This window comes from Mirounga leonina, unplaced genomic scaffold (assembly GCF_011800145.1).
Source record: "Mirounga leonina isolate KUSES-001 unplaced genomic scaffold, KU_Mleo_1.0 Mir_173, whole genome shotgun sequence".
In the NCBI taxonomy this organism is placed as follows: domain Eukaryota; kingdom Metazoa; phylum Chordata; class Mammalia; order Carnivora; family Phocidae; genus Mirounga; species Mirounga leonina.
The window spans coordinates 12,744,646-12,758,492 of NW_023270447.1; the positions used below are offsets into that span (position 1 = coordinate 12,744,646).

Consider the following 13,847-nt stretch of genomic DNA (forward strand, 5'->3'; position numbering starts at 1 on the left):
GCCCCGGGGTGGGGCCTCCCGGCGCCCGCCCCGCCCCCTCACCGCCGACCCTTCGCTTCCGATTTACTCTGTCGCTACCGCGGGCGGTCACTTCGCTCTCCGACTAGAGCCCAGGGACGCCAGGAGGGCCTGTCACTAGGAGGCTTCAGGCTGTGAGCACTGCCATGGCCCCCGTGCTTAGCAAGGACGCGGCGGACATCGAGGTACCTACTGCGCGCCGGTTCTCCTGGGGCGGGAGGGGGGCCCAGCTGGTGGGTGCGCGGGAGGCCGCCGGGGTCGCTCGGAAAAGAGTGGGAGGTGCGGGGAACTTTGCCTCCGCGGGAGGTCTGCGGGGGAGGTGGAGAAGCAGGTAGCCAGAGCCCGGCGTGGGCAGTGCAGGGGTCCCGCGACTGGAGGGGGTACCATTTGGGTTGGGACCTGGCTGTTTACTTTGGAGGGGATTGAGGAAGCTGGTCTAGTGCTGCCCTGAATGGCGTGACCAAGAGGCACAAGAGTTCCAGTGAGGTGGAGTCTGGAGGATAGGAGCTCCCATCTCCCACCCAGGCTACCCGCACACTGATTTTTCTCCCCCCGTATGCGTTTCGGGGCACCTGTTTGCTGCCCCCACCTCCGGTGGATGAATCCTGAATAAATGCAAAGGTGGAGCATAGAAATAAAGATCTGTTTGTCGACTCTTAGAGCAGTTCCCGCTAGCCATACTGTTGCTTGTGAAATTATTTAACATAGGGAGGGGTGGAACAAAGTACTGAGAACATGAAAAATGCAGTGCTGTCAGAAGAACATAAACGAGCTGTATTTTTCTCTCCTCTCAACAGTTTTTGATCCCCTCTTGCACTGTTTATATAAAAATGGCATCTTTCTTCCTGTGAATAAGGTCCTACCTGAAATGACATGACCATTTCCTTTAAATTTTCCCTAAGATCTTTATGTATGAAACGAGAAGGATTTACTTATAAACAGTGATTTTAGACATACTAACCCAGTTCAGCATTTGTGAGCTAAGATAAACTGCTTCTTAGTTTTTTTTGTTGTGTTTTAAGGCTTTTCTTTGAGTCTCCCCTCTCTGATAAAATGTGTGTCCGTGTATATGTGTATATTTTCTCTTTTTTATAAATGACACAATTTTTCTTTCCTCAGTCCTTTTCAGTGGCTTAAGTAAAAGTTTAAAACCACCTGTTTGCAGAATAGCTGCTTTTGCCACATTTTTCCTCTGTCATTGATTGAAGTAACTTTGTGTTCTCTTTGGGAGATGGTAGTAGTGTTTTCTCCCCACTCCATACATTAGTTTGGGAAAAATCCATTTTAGTAACAAGAGTCAAATTATATTGTAGTGACCTATCTGGTTAATTTACTTGTGGTTTCTCTTGTGGATAGTTTACTATTTTGAAAATATTGATCGATAAGATACATTTAACTCAATACTTATTCATGTGTGCACAGGGTAAAAGATACTTGGTTTATGTCATAGTCCTTTTTGGTCCTTGTTACTTTGACTTAACCAAATCTTTTTTTTTTTTTTTTTAACTAAGCTAAATAGGAAACTTGACAGCATTCAGACAGTACTGATTTTAGAGAATAGAGTGTCAGAGGGCAGGTGGCTTTTGGCTTTTAGAATGGTGTGTTACTTGCTTAACTGATTTCTTTCTCTGTATTTCTCCTGCAATTGTCTTTGAAATCAGTTCTTAACCACCTGACACTAAGGAAAAGATGCCAGTGACACATTAAATGAGTAGCTTAGTTTTGTATGTTGTTTGAACCAAGATCATTTGAGAAATCCACACCCTCACACTCACCTCAATCTAATCTTAATCTGTAGAGTTTATCTGTATGATATTACTTACAATCTAGAATGGTGGTAGAGTTTTTCAGCTTTTATGTAGTTCATATATGCAGCACATTTTAAACAGTAATATCTTTCATTATATACAGTAACTTCCTTTTCTCTCAAAGTAATACCTGTGATTCATGAGCTAGAGTACCATGAGAGACCATAAAATTAATCATTAAAATATAATGCAGTGAGGAAAAATACATTAAGCCTAAAGGAACACATTCAAGAATAGATGTCTCAGTTGATCCTATTGATTCACCAAAGTTCATTTTTGTTTGAAGAATCAGAATGAATTATGAAAGCTCAGTTTTCTATTAAATTTGAATGCATACATTGGATTTGCCTTCCTTGAATGAATTCATTAAGACTATTGTCTAGAGATTGATCTGACTATGACCATTGCTCTAGACTCAAGTACATGGAGTAATCTTAAAAAAAGAAAAATCAGTATGAAACAAAGTACATGTTCACTTGATAAATGTGGAAAGAACAGAAGGTGATGTTGACAAGCTTCTGTAATAGTGATTTAATTTTCCCCATAAGCTACAAAACCTCAGGTTTCAGTGAAGCAGCCAAGAAATATCTTTGTTTCTGAGGAAAAAAGTTACTGAGGTATACAGATTTGCTTTGTGTGTTCACTCCATAATTTCTAGCCTCAGTTAAATAATCACATCAGGGTTTGAAGGATTGGGAACATGAAAAGCAATCAGAATGTCACCAAACCCCAAAACTGGAATATTTCAGGCTGGAAGATAGGCATAACAACGATGAATTAGTAAGTAATACATTAGGCAATAGAACCTCGCTCATATACTCAAAAATTGTCATTGTAGTAATTGTAGAAGCTGCATGAGAAGTGAAGGTTTTGGGGGTGTTTGGGTGGCTTGGTCAGTTAAGCGTCTGCCTTCAGCTCAGGTCATGGTCTCGGGGTCCTCGGATCTAGCCCTGCATCCAGGCTTCTTCAGGGCTCCCTGCTCAGCGGGGAGTCTGCTTCTCCTACTCCCTCTGACCCTCCCCCTTGTCCTGCTCTCCTGAGCATGCGCATGTTGTCTCTCTCTCAAATGAATAAATAAAAAAATCTTAAAAAAAAAAAAAGTGAAGGTTTTGTTTTTGTATGTTTTGTTTTTTTTTTGTCTGTTCATTTTTTTCCCTGACACATTAATGTGGTTCAGACCATGGGATCTGGAGCTAACTGTCTGGGGTTGAGGTCTAATTAACTCTTTTTAGCTGTGATTCTAGGCAAGTTACTTAGATTCTCTGAGTCATATTTGCATAATCTGTTAAATAAAGAAAATCATAATAGAAAATAAAACAAATGTCACAAGTTGAAATCTTGTTAGGAAAAAGGACAAATGTTAAAAAAAATATGAACAAACATCTTAGGAAAATCACTGTCAATGAAATAATTGGCATTCTAAAGTTCATTAATAATAGCTATATACTTTTAAAAGTCATTTTACTTTATGGAATTAGTTTTTGGATAAAGCTGAATTTTGTCTAGGATGACTTTTGAATACAAATTCTCCTGGGAAGGTTTCAGAGAAGATTAATTCCCAATATTGATCACTTTCCCTGACTTCAGCAATATCTTCACAGTACTTCATTTAGTTTGAATTGATAACCTGTATAGGTCAATATCTGCACATTTAAAAACAAGTAAGAATGATTTTGGAAGAGTGCACTGTGTTCAGGTTCTTATTCCTTTCCAATGACATGGATAATTGAGAGTAGATTATAAAAGTATAGTTAAAGGAAAATGTATATAGGGGCACCTGGGTGGCTCAGTCGTTAAGCTCTGCCTTTGGCTCAGGTCATGATCCCAGGGTCCTGGGATAGAGCCCCGCATCTGGCTCCCTGCTCCGAGGGAAGCCTGCTTCTCCCTCTCCCACTCCCCCTGCTTATGTTCCCTCTCTCTCTGTGTCTCTCTCTGTCAAATAAGTAAATAAAATTAAAAAAAAAAAAAAAAGGAAAATGTATATAGCCACAGGAAGCGTTTAACTTTTTGAATAATAGTAATTTTGGTAAATATTTACAGCCAAACTAAATTGCTACCTACCACTCTAATGCTTTCACAATCGCAAGTCAAGGTCCATTCCTTGAATTATCAGTTAATGGGTATTAAAGGGTATAAACTCATTTCACATTTACCCTGAATCAAAAAGGGATTTCAGTCCATTGTCTACAGAATCACAGTGCATTTCAAGTCAAATAGAAATAGTTTCTAAATTACTTATACTCTGGCTTCCATTCGAGAGGATAATTGAGAATTTTCTGTTTATTAATTAAGAAAATAAGCTAATAAAATGATGGATTTGGAAAATGTGAAAATAAAGGAAACAACTTGGAGAAAATTCATTTTAAGCAGCATTTTGAAAAAAAAAGGGAAGGCATGGGTTATGAATTAATTCATAGAGATGGAAGAGGTATTTCTAAGTATCCTTTATCAGAACTGCTTTTGTCCCAGGGGAGTGGGGAGGGTCATGGATCCAAAGGAGAGAATAAAGATTCAACTTTGCAGAAGTTATGGTTATTTATTTAAAATTTTTATGTTTTTTATTCAGTGTGTAAGTGACAGTTTTTTCTTGTCTCCTTTCTTTTATTGATTGGGCACCACCGATCTATGGAAATGCTATCTTGACTTGCTAAGGCTTTTAATTTTAAAAAAAAATAAATCTGTTTTATGAGTTTGAGTTGCTAAAAATATGCTTGTCCTCTGTTCTGTGGACCATATTTAGTTTAAAGTATTTCTCCTTTCTAAGGAATTTAGCTGGGCAATAAAAATGTGTCTGATGATGTGATTTGGGAAGTTCCTTTATTCCATACGATAGCTCCTTGTAGTTTTAAAGTACATTTACCTATGTAAGCATGGTCATATGTATATTTCAGTATATATATATATATATATATATATATATATATATATATATATTTTAAAATCTATCACCTACACACGGATTCAGTGACCAATTTTAGAAGTTTAATTAAAAACTGTGAGATTAATGACTATTGATGAATCTATCAGTAGGGAAATTTTTACATTGGATCTGCTCAGTCATAATCATAGCAGATACTGTTGTCCAATTGCTTAATTGTAAAAATGTGCTGGAATTCCAGTAGCCTTCTTTCTGATGTTCTGGAAGAAAAATTCAGTTTTGGGAAGCTGAACATAAGGAATTGATAAGAATGTGAAAGACATCTAGGGCCAAAATACTGAGATAATTGGATAATCTTTAAGCAGTCTCTTACCTTAATATTTGAATACAGCATTTTACCAGACAGGGAACAACTCAAGAGCTGAAAAATAGACTTTCCAGTAAGGTAAACCTATCTGCTCACTGTGGGAGAATTTTTAATAAGCATAAACTTAAGTTATAAAATTAAAAACACTAAAATTAAAGATAATTTGACTGAAAAAGTCAAGTTATAAAATAATATGACAGAGAAAATATGATATTTGATACAGTCCAGACTTCAGTGTGGCTAAAGAGGATATTGAAAAATAGGATTGGTGAATTTATTTTTCTGCCTCTCAGCTATATGGCTATAATGACAAATATACAGTGGAAACCTTCAGTCCTTAAAACTGTAAGAAAAATTCTATGTCATTTATAACTTGCCTTAATTCAAAAATATTTAATAAGACATTCTAAGATTATAAATTTATCTGTAGTCAGAATTTTGATTTTCAAATGTGACATGTTTACCTTCTGGATTTCATTTGCTCTTAATCCTCTGTATCAAAACAAGATATTTTTTGGCCTCAAACATTAATAGTGTGGATGTTCACTGATATCTTGGAGCCAATTATACTACTGAGATAACTTTTAATAGGATTATATATTTCCTGTGGTTTATAATTATTACTTCTTACATTGCTTGTGATTAAAATGTTATGCTGGTAGAGGTGAACTCAGTGTATAACTTTTCTCTTAGAATGTTCACCACAGATATCTATTTATTGATATTAGGAAGTCAGTAAATTTGTATACAGTTATTCTTTTGTATTTCACAAAATCAAGCTTTAGTTTGTGGTTAAAAAAGAAAGCATCATATTAAAACAGAGCTGGGTTCTAATCCTGGCTTCTTATTTTTTTTACTTTTGTGATTGTGGTCAAGTTCTTTCCTGGATTATCATTTCTTCCTCTGTCAATTGGATTTAAGCTTAATTATTTCATGCAATAGCTATAATGATTAATTAGTGTCATATACATATAATGCCTCAGATAGCATGTGTCACATAAAATACATGTTTTTTAAATGGTAGTACTTCTTTTAAATATCACTACTGCATATATCATGTGTATTATGTAAATGTAATTTGGTTGAAATTTTGTTCAATTCCAGAAATTAACTAGTGGTATCAAAGTCTGTTAAAATATGTGAGGGAGGGGAGTAGTTAAAGAAGTTAAAAGAATTACAGTGAATGCTCATTACAGATTCAGAAATGTTGCAGATATGTCTTATAAGAAAGTTCCTGGATTTTATTTGTCAATATTACCAATGAGAAGGGGGGAGTTTCTGAAATTCAGATTAAATTAAAAAGACCCACTTCATTTTCTTTTATTTCTATTTTAAAAATGTCTTCAATGCCCTCTGTAATGCCAGCCTTCTAGTGTAAACTGAAGAAGATTCAAAGGAAGTATGTGGAATAGGTTCTGTCTATATGGGATTATCCACATCTAATATACTAGGGAATAAGATTCACATCCAGGGCTGACCCCCCGACCCTTACTATTTTACTGCAGTATGCATATGGATTAATTTTTTAGTGTTTTTCTGTTTTTTTTTTTTGCCTTTGGATCTCATATTAAAATTGTTTTTTTAAAAAATTTTTTTATTGTTATGTTAATCCCCATACATTACATCATTAGTTTTAGATGTAGTGTTCCATGATTCATTGTTTGTGCATAACACCCAGTGCTCCATGAAGAACGTGCCCTCCTCAATACCCATCACCAGGCTAACCCATCCTCCCACCCCCCTCCCCTCTAGAACCCTCAGTTTGTTTTTCAGAGTCCATCGTCTCTCATGGTTCGTCTACCCCTCTAATTTCCCCCCCTTCAATCTTCCCCTCCTGCTATCTTCTTCTTTTTTTTTTTCTTAACATATATTGCATTATTTGTTTCAGAGGTACAGACCTGAGATTCAACAGTCTTGCACAATTCACAGCACTCACCATAGCACATACCCTCCCCAGTGTCCATCACCCAGTCACCCCATCCCTCCCACCCCACCCCCCACTCCAGCAACCCTCAGTTTGTTTCCTGAGATCAAGAATTCCTCATATCAGTGAGGTCATATGATACATGTCTTTCTCTGTTTGACTTATTTCGCTCAGCATAATAACCTTTCTGGGTTGTTTTTGAGACTATATCAGGACCAGTGCATTGGTGAAAATTATTTCTTTGCATTCTCAACTATATTTAGAAGGGTTTAGTTTTATCCTTTTCTGAAAAGAAATTTTTACACAATTATTAAAAAAAAAAAAGCCCAACTCAGATATCTCTTTGTACAAACTGGATTAGCTTATAATTTCTCTAAGCAAGTATATTAGCTTGAAAGACAGTTTTGTTTTTTTTTTCCCTAGTCTTCTAAGCATCTCTGCACATACTGTATGTTCATGAAAACTTTTTCACCTCACCTCCTAGGAAGTAAACAGTTGGAGATCAACCTATTTTGCACCAGGAAATGTAAAATATGCTTTTTCTGAAAGCTGACTTAAATATTAAACTTTTTTATACTAGGTTATGATAATTTTATTTCTCTGAGAATTTCACCTTGGTTGTGTAATAGCATTCTTACTATCCTCTACCTCTATCATAATAATTAAAGAGACAATCTGTGTCCCTACCTCCCAGGTGCTTGGAAATTGATATTATGAGTGCTTATGAATGTCCCCTTGAGGCATTGCTGACTGGGCCACTTTGAAGAAAAATCTCTTCATCAATAATGAAGCCCTGAGGGCCACTTCTCAGGGGACCCACACAAAATTACATGTCAACTCCAGGCCTGATTTATACAGATGGCGCTCATGGATGGAGTCCTGACTGCACCTCCCCTCCTCCGTATTTTATTACCCACCACTCTCTGCTGATCCTCCCCACTCCCCCCACCCCTTACACTTCTCTCTCCAAACTTCATCCCCTAATTTTCAACTTGTTTTACCTACCCACAATTGACTCACCTAACTAGATCTTTTATTGAATCTTTGTGAAATCCTTTTGAATGATACTAAAAATTGACTATAGCAGCATGTTAAAAATTTAAAATGTTAGTAAGTCTAATGTAAAAGCCATGTGAAAATCTTCAGCAAAGCAATAGAACAGAATGTGTATTCACTGTATGTTAATTAATGCAAGTATTCCAGGATAGGGGACAGGCCTGGGAATAGGTTTGCTCTACATGTTGGGTCCCTTGCTCTCTGACCTTGTGAAAATCATTCAACCACTGTAAAGAGTTTGCTGACTTCTCAATGAGTTTGCTATTGATCAGTCTTTTAAGGATGGTTCGTAATAAAATATGGCAATGGTGAAATTGTTTGAAATGTGACCTGCTGAGTGATCCTGTTAAGGAAATGCAGACATGGTGTTGTCATAGCTACTCTATTTTACATGCTAGGTAGGATTAAGTATACCATTTGTACCCATTATATGGAATTGGTATACTTCCCTGATTTTGAAACTTTCTTCCTGCCTGCCTTCTTCCTTTTTCTTTTTCCATCAAATGACTGATTTTTTTAAATCTCTCCTGATCACACAGAAAAAGTCCAATCCTTTCTATATATATGGATGGAGTTCTGTGAGGTGATCTGGGATTCATAAACTGATATTTTGTATCTCTTGGATGATGTTGTCTTTAACTAGAAATTAGGATCAGAGATTCTCAAAAGGAATTGAGAGTCTCTTAGTGTTTCTCCAGTGTGTTTGTTGATTGATAACTGTCACTGGAAACAGTATTGAAGAGTATTGAATCCTTGGGTTTCTAGCCCATAGGGAATTTAGGTTACCTTTCTCTGACTCCTTGTACCATAGTGACCTCAGAGCTATGGGGACTTTCTTTCAGATATTCTTACATGATAAATATTGGAGAGTACTGGAGTAGAATGTTTGAAGTCCTCATACTTCAAAGAAAGATGTTCAGTTCTTCTCACAGATCCCTAAGGTTAAATAAACCATGACAGCTTTCACAGCAAGATGCTTTTTTTTGGGGGGGGGGGTTAACTTTTGTAATTTTTTTCATTCTTTGATTTAATTTTTAAAATTATTTTTCATGATCATTACAGGAAAAAACATGCCAAAAAAAAGTGAAAAGTAGACCCCAAACATACATAGTCACACCACCCAAAACAGCCCTGCTAAATGATTTAGTATTTTTCTTTCCTATGCATAAGGAGTTTTTTCCTAAACAGTTTTAATCATATTGAGTTTTATATTTGCTTTCTTCTCCAATCAGAACTATTTCCCCCGATTCATACTAACTTTTTAAATAGTTTTAAATAGCACCATGAGATTCCATGGAGTGGAGATACCAAAATTTATTCAGGCCTCTCCTTTATGATCAGATATTTACTTTGTTTTAGTTATTTGTAATAATGCATCAGTATTTTTTTTTCTTAAGAAATTTTGCTTAAAATACATTGGAAAGGGTTGGCTTCATTGATGTATAGTGCATTTCAGTTTGCCTTTTCCATCTACCTATATGACTCAAATGAATTAAATGTCTTTTTTTTTTAAAAAAAAGTGTTTTTAAAAGGAAAAAGGGTCCATTATTGGGTGCAAAGACAGAAAGGACAAAATTTATTTGGAACCAATTACTCATTTGCTGCACCCCCCCCACACACACACATTCAAGGTTACAGAACACAGAGGCATCTAAATAGAGTTTCCTCTGATGTGGTTGTGACTTCATTTGGATTCAGTGCTTATTTGATGCTTCATTCTAGATCATGGCTTGACTACCTGAATTTTCCTTATTTTTTCTGCCAGGGAGAACAGGAAGAGTAAAGTTGGGTTTCAGGTTGTTATTTTAAATGGATAAATCTCAGGTTTTTATCTTGAATGAATAAATATAACAACAACTGTAGATGTTCCAATGTTTGACCAAAATGGAAACTTTTATATTGTACCTGCCACCCTGGGCCCCTCCCTCTCCTCAAACCACTCTACCAGACCAGATTTTCAAAGCATTCTTTTATCCTAGGCCTTTATATTAGAAGTATAATTTGTGTGTGTGTGTGTTCATGTGTATGTATGTATGTGTACGCAAAAGCGTGTGTGTGTGTGTGTGTGTGTGTGTATGCTGTTTCTTTTTCTTTTCCTTATGGTACTCAAGAAGAGGAAGAAAGTGGTGATTGGCTTAATTTGCATTTGTTTGAGTATTGGTTAATTTGAACATTTTTTCCACATTTTAAAATAGTTTGGCTTTTCTTTTTTCTTTTTTTTAAATTTTATTATGTTATGTTAATCACCATACATTACATCATTAGTTTTTGATGTAGTGTTCCATGATTCATTGTTTGCATATAAGACCCAGTGGCTTTTCTTTTAAACAAATTAACAGGATTTTGGTGTAAGAGTAAAATAAAAGAGAAAAACAGAAATAAATACAAATAAGAAAAGTAGAAATATCTCTCAACAAAGTGACTTTAGAGGGAACACACTTCAACATAATAAAAGTCATGTATGAAAAACCCTCAGCTAACATCACAGTCGGTGGTGAAGAGCTTAAAGCTTTTCCTTTAAAATGAAGAACATGTCAAAGATGGTCCCCTCTTACCACTTTTATTTAACATAGTACTGGAAGTCCTACCTGCAGCAATCAGACCAAAAAAAGAAAAGGCACCAAATTGGTAAGTAAGAAGTAAAACTGTTATTATATACAGATGACATGATACTAAATATAGAAAGCCCTGAAGACTACACCAGAAAACTCTTACAATAAATTCATTCAGTGAAGGTGCAGGATACAAAATTAATACACAGAAATCTGTTATGTTTCAATATACTAATAATGAAGTAGCAGAAGGAGAAATTAAGAAAACAATCCCATAAAAAAGAATAAAATGCCTAGAATTAAATGTAACCAAGGAGGTGAAGGATCTGCATTCTGAAAGCTACAAGACATTGATGAAAGAAATTGAAGATGGCACAAATAAATAGAAAGATAGACCATGCTCATGGTTTGGAAGAATTAATATTGTTAATATGTCTATATTACCCAAAGCAATCTACAGATTCAGTATAATCTCTATCAAGATACCAATAATATTTTTCACAGAACTAGAACAAATAATCACAAAATTTGTATGGAAGCACAAAAGATCCTGAAGCAATCTTGAGAAAAAAGAAAAATAAAGCTGGAGGTGTCATAATTCTAGATTTCAAGCTATACTACATAGCTATAGTAATCAAAACACTATGGTACTGACATAAAAATAGACACATTGATCAAAGAAACAGAATAGAGAGCCCAGAAATAAATCCACATTTATGTGGTCAATTAATCTATGACAAAAAGAGGCAAGAATACAAAATGGGGAAAAGATAGTCTCTCCAATAAATGGTATTGGGGAAACTGGACTCAACATGTAAACTGGACCACTTTCTATCACCATACGGAAAAATAAACAAAAAGGATTAAAGACCTAAATGTAGGGCCTGAAATAGTAAAAGTTCTTTTTTTGGTAAAGATTTTATTTATTTATTTGAGAGAGAGGGTGCATAAGAGAGAGAGTGAGAGTGAGAGCAAGAGATAGAGAGCACGAGTGGGGAATAAGGGCAGAGGGAGAGGGAGAAGCAACGTCCCCTCTGAGCAGGGAGCCTGACGCAGGGGATCAGTCCCAGGACCCTGGGATCATGACCTGAGCTGAAGGCAGATGCTTAACTGACTGAGCCACCCAGGCACCCCCTAAAACCACAAAATTCTTTTTTTTTTTTTAAGATTTATTTATTTATTTATTTGAGAGAGAGAGAGAATGAGAGAGAGCAAGCACATGAGAGGGGGGAGGGTCAGAGGGAGAAGCAGACTCCCTGCCGAGCAGGGAGCCTGATGTGGGACTCTGATCCAGGGACTCCAGGATCATGACCTGAGCCGAAGGCAGTCGCTTAACCAACTGAGCCACCCAGGCGCCCAAAACCACAAAATTCTTAAAACGTAGGCAGTAATCTCTTGGGTATTGGCCTTAGCAATATTTTCCTGGATCTGTCTCTTCAGGAAAAGGAAGCAAAAGTAATAATAAGCAGTTGGGGACTACATTAAACTAAAAAAAGCTTTTGCACAGCAAAGGAAACCATCAACAAAATGAGAAGGCAACCTACTAAATGGAAGAAGATATTTGCAAATGATATATTTGATAAGAGGTTAATATCCAAAATATATAAAGAACTCATACAGCTGAACACCAAAAATGCAAATAATCAATTTAAAAATGGGCAGGGGTGCCTGAATAGCTCAGTCAGTTGAGCATCCGATTCTTGATGTCAGCTCAGGTCATGATCTTGGGGTCCTGGGATTGAGCCCCAGGTCAGGCTCGTGCTTAGTAGGGAGTCTGTTTGAGGATTTTCTCCCTCTCCCTCTGCTCCTCCCCCTGCTTACACGTGTACATACCTGCACGCGCTCTCTCTCTCTAAGGTAAATAAATCTTTAATAAAAATAAAAATGGGCAGGAGACCTGAATATTCATTTCCCCAAAGAAGCATACAAATGGCCAATAGGTACATGAAAAGATGCTCAATATTACTGATCATCAGGGAAATGCAAATCAAAACCACAATGAACTATCAGAATACTAGAATAACTCACATCAGTCAGAATAACTAGTGTCAAAAAGACAAAAAATAAGTGTTGGTGAGAATGTGGAGAAAAGGGAACCCATGAGCACTGTTGGTGGGAATGTAAATTGGTGCAGCCTTAAAAAATTAAAAATAGAAATTCTGTGTGATCCATTAAGTCCATTTCTGATAATTTATCCAAAGAAAATGAAAACACATATACACCCCTATGTTCATTGCAGCATTAATTACAATAGCCAAGATACAGAAGCAATCCAAGTGTCTATCAACAGATGAATGGATCAAGAGGAAGTGGTATATATACACGCAATGGAATACTACTTAGCCATAAAAAAAAATAATTAAATCTTTCCATTTGCAACAACGTGGATAGACTTAGAGGGCATTATGCTAAGTGAAATAAGTCAGACTGAAAAAGACAAATACCAGGTGATTTCACTTATATGTGGATTCAAGAAAACAAGACAAATGAACAAATCAAAACCAGAAATAGACCCATAAATACAGAGAGCAAACTAGTGGCTGCTGGGGCCGGGGGAATGGAGGATAAGCAAAATAGGTGAAGGGGATTAAGAGGTACAAATTTCCAGTTATAAAATCAATTAGTCATGAGGAGGAAAAAAGTACAGTATAGGGAATATAGTCAATAATATTGTGGTAACTTTGAATGGTGACAAATGGTAAATACACTTATGGTGAGCATTTCATAATGTACATAACTGTTGAATCACTACGTTGTACATCTGAAACTCATATGATACTGTAAGTCAATTATACTTCAATAATAAAGTACACACACATACAAAAGAAAAGTAGAAACATCACAGATTTTAAGAAAATTAGATGCTAATTATAAAATCACAACATAATCAATACTCTTTTGGCAACATATAATCCACTAAAACTAACTTCAAGTAAATTCAGAAAAGCAATGGACTAGTAGGCTTGGTCTATTATAGTATTTATTATAATGTAATATGTAATGGATCATTATTGTTTATTTTAATTAAAATGAGTGGTTCTTAACCAGATTAGTGGTTAAGAATGTAGACTCTGGAATTAAAGTGCTAATGTCCATTGTATCCTAGCTGTGCCACATATTAGTTTTTGACATTGGCAAATAACTTCAGCTTTCCATGTTGTAATTTCATCTGTCCAATGGGGACAGTGATAGTACCTATATCACAGGATTGTTGTATGGTTGAAGGAAATACTACATATTCATA

General features: G+C 36.1%; 1 protein-coding gene across 2 annotated transcripts in view; it reads left to right on the forward strand.

The window, feature by feature from the left end:
• The first annotated feature begins 33 nt into the window (after window positions 1-33).
• DPYD (dihydropyrimidine dehydrogenase) overlaps window positions 34-13,847 on the forward strand; it is an 802,992-nt gene continuing 789,178 nt past the window's right edge. For both annotated transcript variants that reach the window (XM_035017962.1, XM_035017963.1), the window contains exon 1: window positions 34-203. In XM_035017962.1, coding sequence (XP_034873853.1) covers window positions 165-203 — 39 coding nt within the window. In that variant the 5' untranslated portion in view covers window positions 34-164. The remainder of the gene's footprint in view (window positions 204-13,847) is intronic.